General features: G+C 50.9%; 1 protein-coding gene across 3 annotated transcripts in view; it reads left to right on the plus strand.

Annotated features, from left to right (window-relative positions):
• Positions 1–364: 364 nt before the first annotated feature.
• LOC142292139 (uncharacterized) overlaps positions 365–13858 on the plus strand; it is a 218340-nt gene continuing 204846 nt past the window's right edge. For 2 of the 3 annotated variants that reach the window (XM_075337289.1, XM_075337286.1), the window contains exon 1: positions 366–682. In XM_075337289.1, coding sequence (XP_075193404.1) covers positions 572–682 — 111 coding nt within the window. In that variant the 5' untranslated portion in view covers positions 366–571. Of the gene's footprint in view, positions 683–13858 lie in introns of all 3 variants that reach the window. The other variant, XM_075337285.1, reaches the window with a different exon arrangement.

A 13858-nucleotide genomic window follows, 5' to 3' on the forward strand; every position in this document is an offset into this window, starting at 1 on the left:
TCTATCCCGCCCTCCGCACTGTCCTCCCCGCTCCCTGCACTGTCCTCCTTCCTGCCCTCCGCACTGTCCTCTATCCCGCCCTCCGCACTGTCCTCCTCCCCGCCCTCTGCAACACTCCCTGCCCTCTGCACTGTCCTCCCTCCCCCTGCACTGTCCTCCTCCCCACCCTGTCCTCCGCACTGTCCTCTATCCCGCTCTCCCCCTGCACTGGTCTCTTTCCTGCCCTCCTCCCCCCAGCACTGTCCGCCTTCCCGTCCTCCTCCCCTCCCCCCGCACTGTCCTCCCCGCCCTCCACACTGTCCTCCTCCTTGCACTGTCCTCCTTCCCGTCCTCCTCCCCGCCCTCCGCACTGTCCTCCCCGCCCCCTGCACTGTCCTTCCTGCCCTCAACACTGTCCTCCTCCTCACCCTCCGTACTGTCCTCCTCCTCCCCACTGTCCTCCGCCCCGTCCTTTTCCCCGCCCCTATGAATCATAACAAATAATGAAATGGCGTAACAGAAACTCCACTATCACCGGGAAACGAAAGTAACCGGCCCACAGAGAAAAGAGGCTGCAGGGACGCTGGCCGCCATGCCCCGGCAGGACGTGTGTGCTTTCTGCAGCTCATCAGAGGAGACCGCCAGCACGCGGGAGCTGCAGAGGACAGCGGACGGAAGCCTTGTGGCGCACTACCGCTGCATGGTGAGCGCCACTTCTCGGGATCACGTGCTGCTTGTGTGTGACGTCACCTGGCGTGGCGGTATCTAGGCGCACACTGATGTTATCTGGTTGCACGCTGTGAGGGTATTTTCTGGGCGCATGGTGCAGTTGTTAGGGCAGTGTTCTATCGGTGCATGGCCCAGCGGCATTATCTTGGCGCACAGTGTGGTGGCATTATCTGGGTACTGTTTGGCTCATGTTCTGCACTGTATGCACTGACTTGACTGGCATTTTGTAGCTTACATTGGCACTATTAGAGCACTGTGTAGATTCTGGTCAAGTCTAGTGATGGGCAAAATCGCAGATAACCAAGACTGGCGGCAGGTCTAAGCGGGTTAAAAATGAAATCACAGTTCCAGCCCGGGATTGATCCCGGTTATCTTGCTGGATGCTGGTCCCCATATGAGTCTATGGGGGCCAGAATCCGGCGATTAAAAATGGTGGTAAATACAATAGGGGGATAGGCGCAAGCGCAATTTACTTACCAAGTCTCTTGCGCGGCAGTAGCTGCGGCCGCTCATTCTTCTTTTGAGGCTGCTCATTATTGCTCATCTATATGCACTGCTTTCCCCACCGACCCTCCTGGCGTCTGTGATTGGTTGCAGGTCTGCCTGCAACCAATCACAGGCGCTGTCTACAGGTCACTATCGTGGTGTAAAAATAAATCATTTGCCGTAGGGCCCCCTCATAGTGATACCAGCACAGATGAAGCATATGGATACCGGTTGCAACCCCCAGCCCTGTGCTTATCTTGGCTGTGTATCAAAACAAGAGAAACCGCAAAAGTCGGTCACGCCAAATTAAATTATGGGCCCATAAATTTCTAGCAAACAGTAAAAAAAAAATAAAATCACAACACATAAAAATGTTTTTATTAGACATAAAACAAAAAAATCATTTTAGACACTCCATCTTTATTATAAAAAATATCTTTAGTCCGATGTAGTCCACAGGGAGAACAATGTCAGCTCTGCTTCATCACTCTGTACAGACAAGCGTCTCTACAGTGCGAGAAGCAGGCTGACAGTGAGGGTATGATTCCACGTGCGTATGACTTGTGCAATTCTCGTATCGGTATCACCCGGCACGGCGCACACTCTCCGGACAGGGGCGGCTCAGCTGCATGGAAATATATGCAGCTGACCCACTCCTGTTAGGAGAGTGTGCTCCGTGCCGGGTGATACCGATGCGAGACTCACACAGTGAGGCTGGGGCCACACGGGGATTACTGCGATCCCCTCGCATGACACTCGGCTCACGCTGGCAGTTCAGCAGACCCGAGTGTCATGCTAGTGTTCCTGCGACTGAGGTTCGACTGTGCGAGCGGACCTTAACTGCGGGGGGCGGGCCGGCTCTGAGGAGGGGAGGGAGGGATTTATCTCCCTCTCTCCTCCGTAGTCGGCTATTGCCATTCTTGCACTGCACTCGCGGTACATCGGTGTACTGCAAGTGCAGTGCGATTTTTCTCTCGCCTCATACACTTGAATGGGTGTAAGGCCCCTTTCACACGTCAGTGATTCTGGTACGTTTGTGCTTTTTTTTAAAAAGTACCAGAGTCACTGACATACGCAGACCCATTATAATCAATGAGTCTGCTCACACATCAGTGATTTTCCACTGAACGTGTCTCCGTGCACGTGTGGCCGTGATTCTGCACGGAGACATGTCAGTTTTTGTCTGGCATCACTGATGACCCACGGACCACACTATGGTGTGATCCGTGTGTGATCAGTGAAACACGTGCCAGAAAATCACGGACATATTAAATATTCAAAATTTTCAACTTACCTTGCCTGTGATTCGCTGTGCCTGCTCCGCTCTCGGCAGCTTCTGCCTGGCTCATGAATATTCATGAGAGCAGGAAATGCCGACCAGGAAGTAGGTGCTGAGAGCGGTGGACGGATGCTGCAGAGCCAAGGACTTCAGCACCATGGACAGCAGCAGTGAAGGCAGGTGAGTAACGTCCATATGCAGTCACAGATCACGGATCACAGATTGCACATGGACAACCCACGTGTGCCGTGAATCACGGAACACTGAGGGACATGTGCGTGTTTTACACGTCAGTGAAGAACGTCAGTGTTTTTCACTGACGTGAGAAACAATGATCACATTACAATGGCAGCATGCTGCGATTGTTTTCTCGGTCCGATTAGGGCTGAGAAAATAATCGCTCATGTGCGCTGACACATAGGCTAACATTGGCCTGAGGAAGGCGTCCCTCCGAAACGCGTAGTGGTATACATCTGCCATCCATCAATGTGAACAAGCTGGTGTCTTTACTTGAAAAATGGATATATATTTTTAATCGAGTTGATACAAATAAAGAAGCATTTTTTATTTATCCCTTTGGAGTCCAGCTGGATCCTTTCCATTGCTCATAGGCTAACAATGGTCCGAGTGGAATGCGATATTATTATTTATTTTTTTTTTAATCACACTCCACTCGCACCGATTTTCATGCCGTGTGTCTTAGGTCTAACAGTCAAAGCTCAATCGAGTCCATGGCTAATAAGTCATGGACTCGGGTAAACTCTGACGTCACCGCAAACATGGCTGAAAAAAGCCGAAAACCACCATGTAGTGCAGTGAATACCCCCGGACGTTAATGATCGGACTCGGAAGCAGAAGCGGCCGAGAGACAACGGGTCTGCAGGACGTGTCTTGGGACCTGTACGTATAATCATAATGTTTTTTAATAATGTGCTTGTTTTACAGCCCCTGGACCTGAACTGTAACACGAGTTTCCCTGGAAAGCTTGTGTTCGGGACCTTGTGCACGAACACTGTGTGTTCAGTACGGACCCTGAACTTTACAGTTCGGGTTCGGCCATCACTACCCATGACTTAGGACGCAAACCCAGCTTTCTGACACTGGGCACTACATTGGAACACATACCGTAATCCATACCTCCCAACTTTCCAAGACAGGAAAGAGGGACAAAGTATGCGGCGCGCGCAGCGCGCTGCGGCAAATTTTGGCCACGCCCCTAGCCACACCCCTAGCCACACCCATTTAGCAGTAAGGGTCATTCAGCAGATGCCCCGGACTGTTCATTCATATTTATAGCAGTCAGAATTTTTTTATATTTCTATGTGTCACTATATGACATGTTGCTTATTTGTGCCTATCAATCCGTGTTCACACGTTGCATAAATTCTGTTTCTTTTTGTTTCTGTCTGCACCAAACTACACAATAACAATCTTCTCTGTTTTTTTGGTTCAGATGTGAATCTGCGTTTTTAAGTGTTTTTATTGTACAGAGAAGCTTTTTCCTGCATTTTTTAAGCTCCACATAGAAACCTCCAGAGAAACCCCCCCCCCCCCCCCGAAAACCGCAGAATTCAGCGGCGTCTTTTCATGGAATCAAATCCACTTTACTTGGACAATTACACACAGCAGAATAAATGTGCAAGGAAACAGCAGAAAAAAATGCAGCATTTACACTACATGTGAATATGGACTAATTGTCCAAGCAAAGTGGATGAGACATCCTGAAATCTCCGCTCCTGGTGCGTGGAAAGACGCCGCTGAACTGTGCGGATTTGGTGTTTCTTTCTTTATAAGCTTCAGGATTCACATCAGCAACAAACATGTATCAAATAAGGGGAACAATGCATAAAAAATACCGCAAACACGCAATAATCAGAGAACATTGTTATTGCACTCGTGGCGCGGACACCTGCAGAAAAAATGCCGCATTTACGCTATGTGTGAACACGGCCTCAGTGATCCATTTTTATTACATTTTTTATGGGTTTTAATAAAGAAAAATAATAAATTGCGCCTTTTTTTCCCCGCCATTTACCGATCCCCATAAATAACCTGATCGCTGTGTTGTTCAGGTCATTACGATTACAGGGACACCAAATATGTCCATGTTATTTGCTGATTTGTGATGTTTATTATTTTATAAAAAAGTGCAATAAAATTACATTATTCTATTTTTTTTATTATTTTTAGTAACTTTATTAGAAGAAAAAAAAATCCTCTTTTCCTCTCCCTCTAGAATACAGGACATAGAGATGCTGCTCTGTACAATGTAGCTGTGTCCTGTGTAATCTGCTGTGTAAGAGGCTGCATTGTAGGTTCATTTATGTGAAATCCTCCCTCTGACATCATCAATCCTAGTGGCTCAACAGCTAGAGCAGCTAGGAAAGCCAGGAGGTTGCTGGACACAAGTTTTGAACGTTGCTGGTTTGAATCCAAGGTGGTGAAGATAAAAAAAAAAATAAAAAATTGTATTTGTATTTTTTTCCTCATTTCTTTATAGTAGTTTTATGGGAACAAATGAATCTGACTCTTTCACCAACATTGAGATACAGTATTTATCTATCTATCTCTATCCCTCCTATCTATCTATCTATCTATGATTCTATCTATCTATCTATGATTCTATTCCTCTATCTATCTATGATTCTATCTCTATCTATCTATTATCTGTCGTGTATCTATATATCCCTCTATCATCCATCCCTCTATCATCCATCCATCCCACTATCATCCATCCCTCCCTCTATCCCTCCCTCTATCCCTCCCTCTATCCCTCCCTCTATCCCTCCCTCTATCCCTCCATTCATCCCTCCATTCATCCCTCTATCCCTCCATTCATCCCTCTATCCCTCCATTCATCCCTCTATCCCTCCATTCATCCCTCTATCCCTCCCTCTATCCCTCCATTCATCCCTCTATCATCCATCCATCCCTCCCTCTATCCCTCCATTCATCCCTCCATTCATCCCTCTATCCCTCCCTCTATCCCTCCATTCATCCCTCTATCATCCATCCATCCATCCCTCTATCCCTCCATTCATCCCTCCCTCTATCCCTCCATTCATCCCTCTATCATCCATCCATCCCTCCCTCTATCCCTCCATTCATCCCTCTATCATCCATCCATCCATCCATCCCTCTATCCCTCCATTCATCCTTCTATCATCCATGCATCCATCCCTCCATTCATCCCTCTATCATCCATCCATCCCTCCCTCTATCCCTCCATTCATCCCTCTATCATCCATCCATCCCTCCCTCTATCCCTCCTTTCATCCCTCTATCCCTCCATTCATCCCTCCATTCATCCCTCTATCATCCATCCATCCCTCCCTCTATCCCTCCTTTCATCCCTCTATCCCTCCATTCATCCCTCCTTCTATCCCTCCATTCATCCCTCTATCATCCATCCATCCCTCCCTCTATCCCTCCATTCATCCCTCAATTCATCCCTCTATCATCCATCCATCCCTGCCTCTATCCCTCCATTCATCCCTCTATCCCTCCATTCATCCCTCTATCCCTCCATTCATCCCTCCCTCTATCCCTCCATTCATCCCTCTATCCCTCCATTCATCCCTCTATCCCTCCATTCATCCCTCCCTCTATCCCTCCATTCATCCCTCCCTCTATCCCTCCTTTCATCCCTCTATCCCTCCTTCTATCCCTCCATTCATCCCTCTATCATCCATCCATCCCTCCCTCTATCCCTCCATTCATCCCTCCATTCATCCCTCTATCATCCATCCATCCCTCCCTCTATCCCTCCTTCTATCCCTCCATTCATCCCTCTATCATCCATCCATCCCTCCCTCTATCCCTCCATTCATCCCTCAATTCATCCCTCTATCATCCATCCATCCCTGCCTCTATCCCTCCATTCATCCCTCCTTCTATCCCTCCATTCATCCCTCCTTCTATCCCTCCATTCATCCCTCTATCCCTCCATTCATCCCTCAATTCATCCCTCTATCATCCATCCATCCCTCCCTCTATCCCTCCATTCATCCCTCTATCCCTCCATTCATCCCTCCCTCTATCCCTCCATTCATCCCTCTATCCCTCCATTCATCCCTCTATCCCTCCATTCATCCCTCCCTCTATCCCTCCATTCATCCCTCCCTCTATCCCTCCTTTCATCCCTCTATCCCTCCTTCTATCCCTCCATTCATCCCTCTATCATCCATCCATCCCTCCCTCTATCCCTCCATTCATCCCTCCATTCATCCCTCTATCATCCATCCATCCCTCCCTTTATCCCTCCTTCTATTCCTCCATTCATCCCTCTATCATCCATCCATCCCTCCCTCTATCCCTCCATTCATCCCTCTATCCCTCCATTCATCCCTCCCTCTATCCCTCCATTCATCCCTCTATCCCTCCATTCATCCCTCCCTCTATCCCTCCTTTCATCCCTCTATCCCTCCTTCTATCCCTCCATTCATCCCTCCATCATCCATCCATCCCTCCCTCTATCCCTCCATTCATCCCTCAATTCATCCCTCTATCATCCATCCATCCCTGCCTCTATCCCTCTATCCCTCCATTCATCCCTCCCTTTATTCCTCCATTCATCCCTCTATCCCTCCATCCTTCTATCCCTCCATTCATCCCTCTATCATCCATCCATCCCTCCCTCTATCCCTCCATTCATCCCTCTATCATCCATCTATCCCTGCCTCTATCCCTCCATTTATCCCTCCATTCATCCCTCCCTCTATCCCTCCATTCATCCCTCTATCATCCATCCATCCCTGCCTCTATCCCTCTATCCCTCCATTCATCCCTCCCTTTATTCCTCCATTCATCCCTCTATCCCTCCATCCTTCTATCCCTCCATTCATCCCTCTATCATCCATCCATCCCTCCCTCTATCCCTCCATTCATCCCTCCATTCATCCCTCTATCATCCATCTATCCCTGCCTCTATCCCTCCATTTATCCCTCCATCCATCCCTGCCTCTATCCCTCCATTCATCCCTCCCTGTATCCCTCCATTCATCCCTCTATTATCCATCCATCCCTCCCTCTATCCCTCCATTCATCCCTCCATCCATCTTTGCAGCTGAATAACCTGTTTCTGGTGTCTGACCTGCAGTATATAGGTCAAGATAACAAAATCTTCCTATTGGTTTCTATAGAGGCAGTAGCTCAGTGGTAAAGCTGCTGCCTTTGAAACAATGACTCACAGCTCCACGAGTTCGAGTCCCGGCCGCCCCGAAAATCCAGAGCCGATGATAATTTAATTTAATTTATTCACTCCACTGAGGGGAGGAGCCGGGACATCAGCTGTGAGCCGCGGGAGTGCGGGACAGCCCTGATAAATCGTGCAAGTCCCGCAGAATCCGGGACGGTTGGGAGGTATGCGTAATCCTTTGGTAAACTTTCAGATTTCTTGATGCTTTGCACACAGTCAAGGCACCTAGAGGCCCCGTCACACTAAGCAACATCGCTAGCAACATCGCTGCTAACGAACAACTTTTGTGACGTTGCTAGCGATGTTGCTGTGTGTGACATCCAGCAACAACCTGGCCCCTGCTGTGAGGTCGTTGGTTGTTGCTGAATGTCCTGGGCCATTTTTTAGTTGTTGCTCTCCCGCTGTGAGGCACAGATCGCTGTGTGTGACAGCGAGACAGCAACAACTAAATGTGCAGGCAGCAGGAGCCGGCTTCTGCAGAGGCTGGTAACCACAGTAAACATCGGGTAACCAAGAAGCCCTGTCCTTGGTTACCCGATATTTACCTTTGTTACCAGCCTCCGCCGCTCTCACTGTCAGTGCCGGCTCCTGCTCTGTGCACATGTAGCTGCAGGACACATCGGGTTAATTAACCCGATGTGTGCTGTAACTAGGAGAGCAGGGAGCCAGCGCTAAGCAGTGTGTGCTGCTCCCTGCTCTGTGCACATTTAGCTGCAGCACACATCGGGTAATTAACCCCATGTGTGCTGTAGCTAGGAGAGCAAGGAGCCAGCGCTCAGTGTGCGCTGCTCCCTGCTCTCTGCACGTGTAGCTCCGTGCGGTGGTAACCAAGGTAAATATCGGGTTGGTTACCGATATTTACCTTAGTTACCAAGCGCAGCATCTTCCACGCGGCGCTGGGGGCTTGTCACTGGTTGCTGGTGAGCTCACCAGCAACTCGTGTAGCCACGCTCCAGCGATCCCTGCCAGGTCAGGTTGCTGGTGGGATCGCTGGAGCGTCGCAGTGTGACATCTCACCAGCAACCTCCTAGCAACTTACCAGCGATCCCTATCGTTGTTGGGATCGCTGGTAAGTTGCTTAGTGTGACGGTACCTTAATGCAAGAGTAAGCAAAACAACCTGAGAATGATGTCCTTTATCACAAGTTCTATAGTGGTCTTATCTGTGACCCTTCCCTAGAAGAATTTTGGCTTGGGTACATTTTGGCAAACTGCAGTCTAGCTTTTTTTATGTCTCTCTATGTCAATAGTGGGGTCCTCCTGAGTCTCCTGCTATAGCATTTCATTTCATTTAAAGGGAACATTATAATATATCTATATATATAATTGCCTTATTCTGTCTGTCTGTCTGTCTGTCTGTCATGCTCCAAAATTGTGTCACCGTGACAGTGTCACCGTGACATGTCCTTACGGTGACACAAAGCTGATTGGCCGCTGGGCTCGCCATGGCCCCGCCCCCCCACACCGATTGGCCGCTCGCCCAGGCTGCGCCCCCACACGGATTGGCCAGCCGCTCGCCCAGCCTCCGCCCCCCCCACAGATTGGCCTCTCGCCCCGGCACCCTGCAGGCATTGGCAATTCGGCCACGCCACGCCCCGCCCCCCTCACGCAACGCACGTTAGCTCTGGCCCCGCCCACCCCCCCCCGCGCATTCCCCGAACTGACAGGGCTGTCACGGAGGTGAGTACTGTACTCCCCCCCCCCCCCCCCTCTCCCCCCCCGCGCATTCCCCGAACTGACACGGCTGTTAAGGGGGGTGAGTACTGTACTCCCCCCCCCCCCCCCCCATCCCCCATCCCCCGCTCGCACGGGAGTGGTGTGGGCTCCCGTGCGAGCGGGGGACGGGATACGTTGGCATGGTTACAAGCAAATCGAGGTCCTGTAGCGGCGGAAGATCCACACGCACACACACACACACACACACACATCAGCTCACACTCACACTCACTCTCACACACACCTCACACACACATCACATCGCATCCACACACTCACAGCATCCGGCGATATCCCTTGCTTCTCGGCCTCGATACTGTGCTGTTGTGACCTTCCAGGACCTGACGGAGGATCACATGGCCAGAAGCATGTGGTATCTCCGGATGTTGTGACTGTGAGCGCGTATGTGCGATATCGTCAGTGTCTGTGTGTGTGAGTGGATGCGATCGTGTGTGTGTCGGGATCGGGTGTGTGTGAGTGTATGCGATCGTGTGTGTGAGTGGATGCGATCGTGTGTGTGTGAGTGTCGCCAGAGGAGGGGACAGAGAGGGGCTGAGGCTGGGGACAGAGAGGGGCTGAGGCTGGGGACAGAGAGGGGCTGAGGCTGGGGACAGAGAGGGGCTGAGGCTGGGGACAGAGAGGGGCTGAGGCTGGGGACAGAGAGGGGCTGAGGCTGGGGACAGAGAGGGGCTGAGGCTGGGGACAGAGACGGGCTGATGCTGGGGACAGAAGGCTGATGCTGCGGGTAGAGAGGCTGATGCTGGTGCAGCATGGGGGATGGATTACAATGAGGGGTGCGCAGCATGGGGGATGGAGCACGTTTGGGAGTGCGCAGCATGGGGAATGGAGCACGTTTGGGAGTGCGCAGCATGGGGGATGGAGCACGTTTGGGAGTGCGCAGCATGGCGGATGGAGCACGTTTGGGAGTGCGCAGCATGGCGGATGGAGCACGTTTGGGAGTGCGCAGCATGGCGGATGGAGCACGTTTGGGAGTGCGCAGCATGGCGGATGGAGCACGTTTGGGAGTGCGCAGCATGGCGGATGGAGCACGTTTGGGAGTGCGCAGCATGGCGGATGGAGCACGTTTGGGAGTGCGCAGCATGGCGGATGGAGCACGTTTGGGAGTGCGCAGCATGGCGGATGGAGCACGTTTGGGAGTGCGCAGCATGGCGGATGGAGCACGTTTGGGAGTGCGCAGCATGGCGGATGGAGCACGTTTGGGAGTGCGCAGCATGGCGGATGGAGCACGTTTGGGAGTGCGAAGCATGGCGGATGGAGCACGTTTGGGAGTGCGCAGCATGGCGGATGGAGCACGTTTGGGAGTGCGCAGCATGGCGGATGGTGCACGTTTGGGAGTGCGCAGCATGGCGGATGGTGCACGTTTGGGAGTGCGCAGCATGGCGGATGGAGCACGATGGGAAGTGCACAACACACCACACACACACACACACTGGGAACCACAAACAACTGCCCTACACAGACACCTACACACACAGACAACGTTGCACACAAACACCGCGGCACACACAAATATACGCACATACCGCACAACACACACATTGCACAAAACATACCTCCCCCCAAAACACACCACACACACACAAACCGCGCAACACACAACGCTACAGACACACAGCGCTCCACAAACAACGCAACACACATACAACACCGCTCTCACCCCCGTCACACCCAGACAACACCCAGAACATGTACAGCGCCTACACAAACACTTGGTAACTACACACAACATATATATATATATAACAAAAATCATACATGAACTACACAATACGTAAATTCTAGAATACCCGATGCGTAGAATCGGGCCACCTTCTAGTATATTATAATCACCTAAAGCCAGTACTTTACTGGCACTATCAGGCTGATTCTATACATACCTTTAGTGGCTAGGATGTTTAGGTTTTGAAATCCAAGAAAGTAAAGTTTATCAAATCATCAGCTTCTTGAGTGACAGCAGCTGAGGATCAGATAATATCTGGGGGTATTCTTAGTTATCCCCTCCCCCTGTTATTCTAATTCTAAGTATTATACAATCAATTTACTTTTTGACTAGCCGGACCTGTGCTGATGTCATACCCATGTGACCAGAAGGGGCGAGGCCTCAGCCAACAAAGCTGGTACAAGGAAGCAAAATTTTTCTGTCTGAGGCCCCGCCCCTTCTGGTCAGATGGGTATGACCTCAGCACAGGTCCTGTAAGTCAAAAATTAAATCGATTGTACAATACTTATGCTAATTCTAACAGGGGGAGGCGATAACTATGACTACCCCCCCAGATATTATCTTCAGCTGCTGTCACTCAAGAAGTTGATGATTTTATAAACTTTCCTTTCTTGGATGTTAAAACCTAAACATCTGAGCAGACCACTAAATGTATGTATAGAATCAGCCTGATAGTGCCAGTATAGTACTGGATTTAGGTTATATATGAAAATCCTGGCGATTGGTTCACTTTAAATGTCGAGGGAGGGTTCGTTGATGTCTCCAGGACAGCTTGAATTTCTTTGGAACTTGATTGGGGCTGCTTATCCACCATCTGGACTATCCAGCATTGTAACTTTTCATCAATTTTTCTCTGCCATCCATGTCCAGGGAGATTAGATACAGTTTCATGAGTTGTAAACGTCTTGATTAGGTTGCGTACTGTGCAAAGGAACATCAAAAGATGGACTTGTGACCTTGAGATTGTTGTTATTTTAAAACAGTTTTGGTTCCCAAGTCTTCGGACAGTTCTCTTCTCTTTCTATTCTTCATGCTTAGTGAGTGGCACACACAGACACACAATGTAAAGATTAAGTCAACTTCTCCCCATTTTATCTAGGTTCAGGTGTGATTTCCATATTGCCCACACCTGTGACTTGCCACATTGGAGTTTGAGCAAGCAACGCATGCGTTAAAAAAAACCCAAAAAAACTTTATTTTTATATAGTGCTAACATATTCCGCAGCGCTTCACATACATCAGGAACGCTGTCCCCATTGGGGCTCACAATCTAGAGTCCCTAACTGTATGTCTTTGGAGTGTGGGAGGAAACCGGAGAACCCGGAGGAAACCCACGCAAACACGGGGAGAACATGCAAAGTTGTTTATCCACAATTTTAGAAAGGTGCCAACAGTTTTGTCCAGCCCATTTTTGGGATTGTGTGAAATGATGTCTAATTTGCCTTATTTTAGTTTTCATATTTTTTTTTTTTTTTGTGTGTTGTCATGCAGAGAAAATAGAGAGATGTATGGCAAAACATGTGTAATTGCAATTGTGGCGCCCTGGACAAGCCAGGTCGTCACAAGAACTACACCAACACACTCCACACCCCGGCTAGGCACACCGAAGCCAGACAAAATCCTTGTTGCCTTCCTCCAGGGGCTGATGTCCACACCAGGGGGTGGAGCCATGCGGTTGGTCTCCACCCGCCGAGGAGTTCACAGTCCTGGAGGCGGGAGAAGGAAGTTCAGTGCAGTTGAGTGCAGTGCAGTTCAGTGGAGTTTGGAGTAGAGTAGAGAGTGAAGTGGTAGTGGAGCAACTGTCTGACCAGGTACGTGGCCCGGGCACGCACAGCAAGGTTGGCAGACGGTGGTGACCGTCTGCAGGAGAGGCCAATTGGAGTGAACCGTAAGGATCGGGGACGGGCGGTGGCCCGCGGGTACCGGATCGGGAAACAAAGAGAAGCCAGCACCATCCAGCAGGGCCTACGGACCCTGACCAGGCTAGGAGTCGCCGTTAGAAAGGTCAAATCCGTTAGCGAAGGGAACCTCCACGATTTCCCAGCAGTCAAGACCCGATAGAAGGCAACAGCTCAAACCGTGAAGGGAAACACAGTCACCGCCAAGGCTACAGTTCCCAGGGCCAGAGCCTGCGGGCAAAAGGGGCTCCCTCAGTGTACATTCAAGCTGGGGAGCGGGTTACCGGTGGGAAGCCATCCGTACCAACAACGTTCTAAAGGTGCAGGGAAAGACGGGTACCATCAACCTACCGGGAGCAGAAACCACCGCAGCCGTCAGAGGGCCCCCCGTCCATCCAGCCGTGTGTTTTACCAAAGACTTTGCATTCATCATTGGCTGGCTGAGTGAGTACCACCGTGCCGTGCGGCACCGCGCTGCCCCCGCGACCCTCCACCTCACCAGGTCCCGTAACCCACCTGCTACGCACACCTCCCTCACCGGGCCCCAGGACATGCAACCCCCCTACCCACGGAGGGGAGAACAACACCCAAGCTGCTCCCCGTCATCGCTCCCGGGATCACCGTCCAGAGCAGCGGTGGTGTCACAACCTCACCACAACCGTGGGTGGCGTCACGGACAATAAATCCCCAACACCCAAACAATCCCCCCCCCTTTCACTCACGGGTGAGGAGCGCCGCTTCAGTCCCCGGGATACGGCCCGCCGCTCGAGGCAGCGAGCAAGCAAGCGCCGGACCCGAGCAGTGGGTGAGCGCAGCGTCCCCTCCCCGCCCGCG

Source organism: Anomaloglossus baeobatrachus, chromosome 2 (assembly GCF_048569485.1).
Source record: "Anomaloglossus baeobatrachus isolate aAnoBae1 chromosome 2, aAnoBae1.hap1, whole genome shotgun sequence".
In the NCBI taxonomy this organism is placed as follows: domain Eukaryota; kingdom Metazoa; phylum Chordata; class Amphibia; order Anura; family Aromobatidae; genus Anomaloglossus; species Anomaloglossus baeobatrachus.